Source organism: Megalops cyprinoides, chromosome 5, assembly GCF_013368585.1.
Source record: "Megalops cyprinoides isolate fMegCyp1 chromosome 5, fMegCyp1.pri, whole genome shotgun sequence".
Classification (NCBI taxonomy): domain Eukaryota; kingdom Metazoa; phylum Chordata; class Actinopteri; order Elopiformes; family Megalopidae; genus Megalops; species Megalops cyprinoides.
Window position 1 is genome coordinate 17,070,092 of NC_050587.1, and position 11,012 is coordinate 17,081,103.

The following is an 11,012-nucleotide window of genomic DNA, read 5'->3' on the forward strand; positions in this document are numbered from 1 at the left end:
AAATTGTCTCCACTCTCTCTAATCAAATTAATGTTGTTTGGCAGGGTTAAAAAACAAGTATATATTCACATTTCTTTTTCCTGCACCTTCCAAATGCAAAACATAGCGATAGCAGCATGTACAACGTGACTCCTACCCTCGGTTTTCATGACCTAAGTCAAATACCTTTGAAGTCGTCCGTTGCAACTGAGTCAACAGCAGTACGTTTGGCACTCATTAGCCAGAGAGTTGTGCGCATAACTTAACAGCTGAAACAACCAGAACATCTTCAGAAAAAAATTCCTGGCAAATTGCAATTTCACTAATGAGGCATGGTGTTATGAACTTGTATCCTCAACCAAAACGTACAATATTGTTTCAATGAAAGTAATACTTCCCACAGTCAGTATTCCTACGGTCAACTGTTTGAATGGCAAAGGGTAAGAATGGACATTGATTTCATTATCTAACTGTATAATTTTACTATACTGAAACCACAACCGTACCCATCTGGCGTCTAATGAGCACCAGAACAAATTCCAAATGAAAGACGCAAGCGTGTGACACGTAATACATAACATCTCACAATACAGACTTAGAGTTCGCCTTTCACACCAAACAGCAATTTTTGACATGCAGCGAGGCTTAGAACAGTCTGTCAGCAATTGAGCCTGATAAAAACGATGACGGCATAAGTATATCATTACTGACCTGTTTGGTAGAGCAGCCATCATCTGCTGTATAAACAGATTATAAACCAGAGCCTTATTAGTGAGACTGTGGAATATTACATTAGGGCACACAGAGAACGCACCTCACCTCGAGATGTAACCAAATCAAAAGGGGATTGTATACAGCAAAAAAGAAAAAAAAACATGACATTCTTATCCTTTATGTTGAGGAGACATGGAAGCTTGACGTTTTGGCTAGGAGGACCCAGTCGGCCATACAGGTACACTATACAGTATATACTGTAACTGCTTACAATAAAAGGAGCACCCTCAAACCCTCATAATATTCCTCATTACGGGGTGTCCAAAGAAAGACATCTTAATTCACTTTCAAAATAGGAGAGACCCGGTGTTCGGGCCTTCACTGGAATGACATCACGATCAACCACTCACTCATTACAAAGCTCAAAATAATGGTGGGTTTTTTGTTATTTTTAGAGAGCTGTTGGTGCTGGAATCCTTTAATAGGTTTGTGGTAATTAATGAGCAGTAGGAGGGCGAGTGTTGATTGGATCTGGATTCTCACTGTATGCATGACTTAGCATCTCGGTGGTATATAGTACTACTGCATATTTTACGTTTGACATCTGTTGTAAACAATGCCTACTTTAATATTATATTGCTGCCTACATCATTTATAAACATCACTCTTCTTGAAAACTGACATATATGAAATATATATGTTTGCTTTATTTTGCTCATCATCTTTTATTGTATGCTGATACATATTAATTTCTCACAACTGTGGTATCTCAGGACAAAATCCTATTATCGAAGTGGATCCATTCTAAAGCAATGACAAATTTCTTTCAATGCAGGTGAACGCAGCCAAAGTGGTTAACATCATTGACCACTGGCTCACCCTGTTTACAATGTGCAATACTCCTATGGCACAAAATCTCTCTCGACACTTGAGTAAATGGCAATCTAGTTGCTTCTAATACAACGATCGCTTTGTTGCATTATGACCTATACCCAATGTAACCATGTTTTCGAGATCTTTACCCCACGAGAAAGGCAATAAGACAGGGACCAGAGGACTAAATGTTCCATCGCGGCTGGAGAAATTCCAGGTGCCTTTCAGCAGCACTGGCTACACTGGCCCAAAAATCATCCGCAGAGGACACCACTCCTTGTTATTCTAAAAGCCCACTTGACCGGGTTAAATTATTAGTGAATCTATGAATGTATACACATGAAAATGTTCGTCTTACTACCCATACTACCCTTACTACCCTCATTCACAGCACCTATAACCTTGGGCAGCATAAACACTTCTTGATTTTAAGTAAAAAAAAAAATCAACTTGCGTTTTAAAATTGAGAGGACTGACTTTGATGTAATGTGCACTGGCTGTAGTGATAGTTTCTATTTTCTACAGGTAAGAAAAAATGCATGACAGCATTTCAATCATGGCCTTGTTTGGGCTCTCTCATTTAATATCCTGTTCAAGATAAGAGAAGAAAATTGCCAAGAAGGCATGGGTTGTACTGTGCTCCTTGTGTATATGATGCAACGCTGGAAGTCTGTACTATTCATCTAAAAAGCCAGATCTGAAAGAGTTTCATAAAAATACATGGCAACGCCTTTGAGTTTGAGCCTCAGCTAATGATTAAGGAACATCTATGCATGTGGCTGCAGCCAGAACACCACTACACTTGGACAATAACCAAAGCATTTGGGCTCATATCAACAAAAAATCCCTCACAATTTTAGCCAGCTGTTTCACTCTAGAGGCTTCATTTCCCATTTCCTGGGATAGCTATGTGTTGGTCACACAGTTTGGATAGGTACTGCATAATGGCTACCGGTCTAGACACACTGGGTAGAGATAAAATAAACATGGATGCTCTGTGCTGAGCTATAGGAATGTTTTCATCCAAGGTTCCAAAAAAGTACAAACGAAAATAATGCTTGTATTTGTTTCGATTTTTCATGTAGATAGCTGTCGTCGTCATCATATGGTTTTCACACCTCCAATTCTAGATCCTCAATAGGGAATAAATAGCTATAAATGTTACACATTACACATTAAAAGCTGTTAAACAATGTATTGGACTGACTACATTATCATTACAGTCATGATAGCCAGAAAGTCTGAAATAAACCATAACTTACATGCACAGAAAAAAATGGATGAGTAAATCTGCTTAACATGAAGGTAGTAGTATGGAACTCATCTGCTCTTCTGCTCATCTCTTTAAATTATCATTTAAATATGATAATATATTTTAGTGCACTGAGAATGAAGTACATACCAGTGCATCCCCCACCTTTAAACAAGATGTGATGGCACAGCGAAGGGGAATTTCTGCATCAGAGCCTGAATCAGAATCTTAGCGATCGGAATGAACAAGAATTTACTCAATATGAATATTTTCAATTCATTAGAAGTAGATTGAGTATCATCTTTTAGTTTATGACAGTTGGCAAGTTTAATTTCCATATATACTGTATATAAGGTGCAGAAGAAGGCAACAGCTTTTCTGTGTTGCACCAATCGTCCCATCAAACTGAAAACTAGGGCTGTACCTGACTCAGAATTTTGTCAGTCGAATCGGATAGCAGCTAGGCGTGATAGTGTGTTATAAGGGTTTCATCACTGTGTCAAACTAGCAAGATTGAGGCTCACAGTCGTCACTGATAGGCTTGACAAGCTAATTGGTGCCCCACCAGAATTTTTATGCCAAAGATGCCACTGTTTATGATTTCCCTTATTTATAATTTCAGCCCTACTGAAAACACTAGCTAACACTAATACACTAGCATTGAACATTGTGGATTGGAACATGAATCTGTTCAACTGAAACATTATCCCCTTTTTATTTGAAATAACACTTGTTTATTTCTCAAGGGGCATAACATACACTTTACTTCTTTAAATCCTGCACTGCAATCTGATCCCCCACCCATAACCAGCTATTGGTAACTGAAGGCAACAGGCAACACCGTAGAGGTTCAGCTGAACTGTATTGTTGTGGGAAGTGTTTGCTACTTGAATTAAAAATACAATGTACTCATTAAATTGCATCAATGACGGAAAACTGTAAAATTAGAAAACTATCATTGCATGGATGTTTGAAAAGAGTGGTATTCATGGCATGTCTTAAAAAAGTTTAGAAGACCAAAGTCTGTGTTTTGCTCATTCCTTAATGTGTTGGTGCATGTTGTCAGCTTCAATATTACTAAACTGCATAGCATGTTTGAAGTAAAAAGTCCACCTTAGAAGCCCATGAAGGTACACATGGCCAGAACAATTGACATGACAAAAATAAAGCCAATATATCAGGCACATTTCAAGAACTGACCACGTCCAACTTCATGTTCATTTCATACAAAATGAACCTTACTGGCCTTTTTTTCTTTTGGTGGGTCAGTGTTTATCAATTATTTGTTGGAATAACCTCATTGGAGTCATTGAACCTCAAGAGTCGGTAACCAACTTTTAGCCACTTTTTTCACTAAATTACCTCTGCGAGTTAGAAGAGGTAAATATTCAAAGCTCTCCTCAAGGACCAATCAGGGCCCCATTTCCAAATGACACATGCCCAAAACAGAGTCATAAGAGGATCATACGACAAATGTTTCAAACATGAGGTGCTTCTCAATGCCACTAGCAGTTAAGATGTCCGTAGATTCATTTCGTGCACACGCATGCGTGTGTGTGTGTGTGTGTGTGTGTGTGTGTGTACCATACACAGATGAATGGGACAGAGCCCTTAAAAATGCACATAATGATCATTCATGGAGATCTTCAGTAAGACATTTTGGGAAGCACATATGAGACTGCCACAATATGCCATGATGCATTCTCACTCACCCTTCAGAGTACAACCTCCCAAGCATGAGTTGCACGTTGTTACTAAAGAATACTAATCTAAATAGAATCTAATTAAATAAATTCAGAAATTGTGATCTTTGAGAGAATATAGCACATGAAAGACTATTTTACATTAATGACGGTGTATTTATTAGGCTTAGTCTCCTAACTTTATTCAGTGTACTAATGACCAAGCTACTTAGATTAATTAACTGACACCCCTCCACCGCCATTATCAGACTGCCCAGCAGAAAACACTGCTTGAACTGAAATTATATCAGCAATACTGAATATGTTTTTTTTAAACCTAAAGACGTCAACTCACTATACATCAACTGTAACTCTTAAATTGTCAGCCATTTTCTACTGCTGCTCACTATCTCCATAGAAACAGATACAGAAAAAACACAGAAATGTCCAGTATTTGTTAATGGAAAAAAACCCAAAAGTATCTATTCAAAAGGCTGGGCTGTACATATGACCCCTCTGCCAAAATTGCCATGAATGAATTTTTAAGAAAAGCCCTATACACTGACCATTCCTTGAGAAATGTCTTTTTTTGTTACTCCTTTTAGAATAATCTTATACTTAATGTTCTTTCACTTCAGCTTCTAGTGCGTGGGAGGCTATAGTAATTCATTTGACATTATTTTAAAAGCTATTATTCCCCACTGGGACAGTTTTTTCTAGCATCTAAATAAGCCGCTTTTCACCTGTTAATCATGGCCTCTTCTGAGCACTCCTTATTTGGAAACTTGAACTAATATTTCATACAGCTTTTTTCCTAGTTCTTCTTGTGATGAGTGGTAAAACGGCTACCAAATGGTTATCAGTGTTTTTTGTTCCTCAAAATTTGAATGAATGCGTGAGTACTAATAAACCATCATCTGTACTTTTAATGAAGTATCTGAAAAAAATAATATAAACCTATGCCATTGGTCAGAGCATGGTATTTAAAATGTAAACCCACATTTCCATACATTCTAAGATGACTCAAAAGGAACTGAGAAGCACAAGCACAGAATACTTTTCACACTCTGTTCATGCACCGCGGTTGCAAATACAGCTGCAAACTCTGATGTCTGCTATGTCACCAACGGTCTGTTTCAGAGGCCAGGTGCAAAGAGTATGCATGTGTAGATTTCCACCTGCATCAATGATACCAGAGCCCATTATCAAGGTTACAAAATCACACATCATCAGATGCACATCTCTTCTTTTTGATTCTGTAGGAATACAGTGGGCAAAAGGTACAAAGTAATGGTCCTTTTGACTAAACTAATCATACTACTGGGGCGAAATGAGACGGCATCAGTGACATTCAGTTCTGAAGCAAATGGTCACCGTAATCATCAGTATATGAGATTGATCAAGTCAGCCCACAAATGTTAACACAAGATTAGGATGTTGATTGATGTTTTCAGTGTGAAATGATGAGTCTATCTGACACACCAGTAAAGAGGTCTACAAGATTTCTTATTCTAATTTCTGTACGTTGCTAAGGACATGGATATTAGCTACAGAACACCATTATTAAAAAAAAATAACAAGGAATGTTTTAAGTGTCGCTTAAGGGCATATTGAGTCAATACATTAAGCATAGCCCTCAAAGCTCATAAAAACAGGATACAAAAAGTACAACAACAAAAGTGTACAAGTCATTTCCCTTTCTCATACTGAACCTTTTACGGATGTGGTTGAAGGAGAGTTCTCTTTCTTGCAGAATCTTTTTTGCAGAATAAAATATCCCTAATAGGAAAAAAGCCCTAGACAAACTTGAAGAGCAAATAGCATCAGTCATTTGTAACCATACTCAGGAAATTGAAGTAGCATGCAATCTGCAGAACGGTGTGTGTCATATAATGGTGTGTGTGTATGTGTGTGTGTGTGTGTGTGTGAGAGAGAGAGAGAGAGAGAGAAAGAGAAAGAGAAATGGAAGAGAGAAATGGGGATAGAGAGGGTTCACAGTAACATACTGACAGATGCAAATTACAAACGAAACTCAATGTCCTCCAGATTGCTAATATTGTTTACTTCGTTTTAAGACGAACTGTGTTATTCTAGTCTCAAGGCACAGCAGCTCCAACACAAGGTTTCATGTACAGTAGCGATACTGTATACATTAGTATATGACCAAAGAGTGCATTTCAATATTCAGTCACTCTACATGAAAGCGACGGATTTATGTATGAATTCTGTTTTTTTTTTTTTAAATCAGCTGCCTAGACATAACGTTGTGCAGAATTAGCTGTACTCACCGTCCCAGCTCAGACTCCAGCTCGTAGTAGTCTGCCAATGTCTCCTTTTTGGAGCCATCTATCCAGTATTCCGAGGCAGCCCCTGGTCGGGGTGAGGGCATGGTGACTTTCAGCATCCCCGGCTCTTCAGACGGTTACCAGAAGCCTGCAAGCAGTTCCCCCAACGGCGATTCGCGATTTTTGACTCAATCACGGGGATGTAGAAAACTGCTACCTGAAATGTATGGTATGGACGTCTAGTGCAATTCTCGAATGACGAAAAAAGCCGTCAGTTGGGAAGAAATGTAGCACTAAAACGACAGTCGAATATAAAGTAGGATCGAATTAAAGTTGCGACGGGTGCATTGAATAGAATGGGGAGACTTCAAAGGTTGTCAGCCTAGCTACCACCGCCGCACCGCTACTTTGCACTTGCAGCACTCCGAACAGCAGAAGCCAGCTATGTGTGGAGGAAGGGCAACCAGGCTGCGTTAGAGCATGAATTCTACTGGGTCCTAATGCCGCCCTAGTAACGACATACAACAATAAGATCAACAGAGGTAATCAAGTCACACTGCAATTATTACCTAATATGATGCAATCATTATCGGACGTTCGGTTTTTGTTACAGAACGCTCTCGACGTTTACGGATATGCTTAATGTTAACGTATTTCGTCTTGTGGATTTTGAATACAATTTGCTTTGAGAATATGTGCTGAATGGTTTCCAGATTGTATCTTATTATAGGTGATATCATTGGTGCTTTGTCACTCATGTTTGCCACTGTTACAATTCAGGTATTTGTTACTATCAACAAAATAGGAAATATGTATTTGTAGTGAATGTCTGCACTGTTGACTGTAAAAAAATGTTACATATCTAAGATAAAAAGGAACAGTGAAGAAGGGTGTAACATGGATGAAAGGGAAAAATGTAGTAGCATTTAGAAATTTGCATTATTGGTAAAATGATAGAATGAGCTGCAAGACTACTCAATTAATACAATTAAACAGGTGAATGAGTTCACATGAAAGAACCATATCCACTGGTCCTGACAACACAGAAGAACCTCCACAGAACCTAAGACACAGTTTGTCCAAACCTGCGTGAGCTCCAAGTATGCAACCCAACTGACCCAGCATGCAGTACTTTTGGCCCTACTCAGCTGAATGTTACGTTCCCTCTCCATTAGCATGCTGTGCATGCCTGGACAAATTCAAAGTGAGCAGGAGCCATGAAAAGAATCCACTTTCAGCAAACATGCATCTCCTTTATAGACCCAGGGCCTATGGGCCTATGTGACAAGCTGACCCGGGAGGAGTTACCACCAAATGAAAGTATGACAAAGAATTTCCTGTCTACCGTGTGTCAGCAGAAAAAAAAAACAGATTGTAGAGTGTGATGTAAACAAGGAGGATTTTGCAGAAAATTAAACTTCCTGCTCCAGTTGTGGGTATTCTGCTGTGCACTTGCGTTCATTTTGTGACAAGTTGACAAGTTGGCTCTTGTGTTGCAGAAAGCAATCAGACAACTACACATGAAGATACAGAAGCAGCTCTGCTGTGAATGCGAATGTGAATTGTGTAGAAATATGTCTATTAAATTACAGGAGATGTTAATGAATGTAATGTGAATCTCTCCAATGTCAACCTTGAGGTATAGGCAGACTGTATGTCATGGAAATGGGGCCATTGTCTTATCATGTTCACACTCCACTGTACACATCCTATTTATCTGAAGCATGATGACCGAGATAATGAAAAACACATCTAGTGATTAGCTGATAGATTTTCTTGCAGAAATGCTGCGATGAAGTGGTTTTACAAAATGTTTAACAACACTAGTTGATGAAGTGTTTTTGCATTCTTCTACAGAACAGAAGGCTATTGCTATACCACTAAGTTCAGACATTCAATAACTGCTAATAAAAATATTGAAATAAAATATCTCTGTTATGCATTATGCATCCATAAGTCAAAAAACCCTCAATCAGTTACCAAATACTCATACATCAGTAGTTCACTTGGACATGAATTGCAACTACATAAAGTCAGAAGAACAGCATAACAGCTGCATTAATCATTTATAATACATTGTATATGTATATGACACACTTCATTATATCATGAGTTATGTAGAAATGAATGTCCCATCCAATCCCGCCAACAGTGTAACATGACATTTGATATAGCCTGCTTCATGTAGTTGCACTTAATGTACAATGTGACCATACATTTACTGTATACCCATCAGTGCAGAGAGGCTACACAGATCGGGGTATAGTGTACATGCTCTAGTCAACATCTCAGAAAGAACACAGGCATCATCATCTGAGCAAGGAGGAAGAAAAACAAATTAATTGAGGTTTTCAAGTTAATAAAGCCAGCCAGGAGGTGGCTTGAGCTATATCCCTCATGGACGTCAATCCATAACACGGAGACACCGCATGACTGGTCATCCTTTAAGATTCAAGCAGTGCATGGGTTTAAAGGAGCTGGCAAACAGAGCTTCCATCTGTTCAGTACCTGTTTGGCAAACACAAAAATTCAGGCTTCCTGTTCTGGGCCCCAGCCAATAGAGGCTATCAGATATATTCTGCATTAAGCAGAAAGGGAAAAAAAAAATGATGCTCGAGATACTCCTCGTAAATACTGCACGTCCTTATTTACACTAGTCTTTTAGCTTTTATAGTCTGGGTTGTTTCCACAGTTCTGCTTACAGCTTTGATAGGTCTCTCATATGCAGATATAAATAGACCGCCGACCATAAACTGTTTTCAGAGAAACAAATAGGAGATGGCCTTGAGAATCCTTGCAGGGATTACGCAATCACGGCTTCTCAAACGGCGGCCTACAGCCTCCGAGAGAGCAGATGCTGAGGGAATGTGGCTTGCGCTGAAGTGTTCGCTCCCTTTGTTTTCAACCAACGCGCGAGCTCCCCCGTGTAACCTGAGCCGCGACTGTGCATCCGCTCCGTCTCCCACAGCAACAGCGTTCACCATTTCCTTTTAGGCGCGCCAACGCGAGCCTCAGCGCACAGGACCAACCATTCGATGCTCAAGGAGAAGAGCACAGATTTTTGAGGAATGCTCTTCTTTGGCACCCGGAGGGATGGAGCTAATCAATGTACAGTACAGCTTCAAAATGCTCAGCAGGTTGTTGATTCATACATCACTGTGATAAATATAATGCAGAGGACTCTCACATGCTCATTCACAACATACAACCCTAACGGTAGTACCCAGAGCAGTCATCACAGTGATTAAACAAGAAATGGAAGGCGACCCTACGTGGCGCTGTTTGTTAAGACACTTGTTTCAATCTTGGACTATATCATTTGCAAGCGATTACCATAAGTCCACAGTGGCAGAATGCAGTTGGCTCTGGTTTGTTATGTTGGCCAGGGTTTCCTCGTAACACCAATTAATAGAACCCTTTCAGGACGACTTTTCAATCACCCAAGTTCCTCAGATGGTATCAGTGGGTGGCTCCCCTCCTGAGCTGTATTATGGGACTTATAGTGCAAAAAATGCAGCCACTGGTTGCATGCCAGTGCATCAGATGATTGAATTTGTCATGCTTCAGTGCTTCTGCACAAGTACAGAGGATGTTGCAATGAGGCAAGTTTAATGTGCAGTAGTTTTGAAGTCATGGTGAAAAAATGGGAAAAAGCATAACAAAACCCCAAAACAAGACAAAAAACTTAAATAACGGGCATCCTTGCATATATAACAATGCAATTGGCAAGTTCAAATTGTTATGGCTGAAGGAAAAAATAATTCTTTTAAAGTATATGAGACAGAAGAAAGCATATGGGTGGTCTCAGGGATGATTAGCTCTTAGCCCCCCAGGTGAGTGGATTCTCAAGAAACTGGAGACCACATGGCAGATCACCAAGTCAAATACAGCTGCGGTCCTTCATGGTCTGTTTAGCAGCCAGTTACTCTTCAAGCCAATAGCCGTTCCAGGTCCTGATGAGGGTAATCACACAAATATGGCAAGAATGAAACAATGACAATAACATTCAATCATTTTAAATGTTTCAGCATTGTCATATAGAACGTGCTGGATACATCTGGTATATACAACCCTTCAGTATGGGAATGTGCTAAAGGTAATAATAATCATGCGCTTTACTCCCCTGATCACAACATATGTATTTGCCATGAAGACTTTACTTAAGGAACTGGGACTGCAAATGCTGTCAGGTGTTCAAAAAGTTGAATAGATTCTCCTTTGTTTGTC

The 11,012-nt window shown here is 39.4% G+C and overlaps 1 protein-coding gene across 1 annotated transcript in view; it reads right to left on the minus strand.

The window, feature by feature from the left end:
* The window catches only part of camk4 (calcium/calmodulin-dependent protein kinase IV), a 52,500-nt gene extending 45,286 nt beyond the window's left edge, over positions 1 to 7,214 (minus strand). Inside the window, exon 1 of the mRNA XM_036529894.1 lies at positions 6,789 to 7,214. Coding sequence (XP_036385787.1) covers positions 6,789 to 6,904 — 116 coding nt within the window. The 5' untranslated portion in view covers positions 6,905 to 7,214. The remainder of the gene's footprint in view (positions 1 to 6,788) is intronic.
* Positions 7,215 to 11,012: the final 3,798 nt, after the last annotated feature.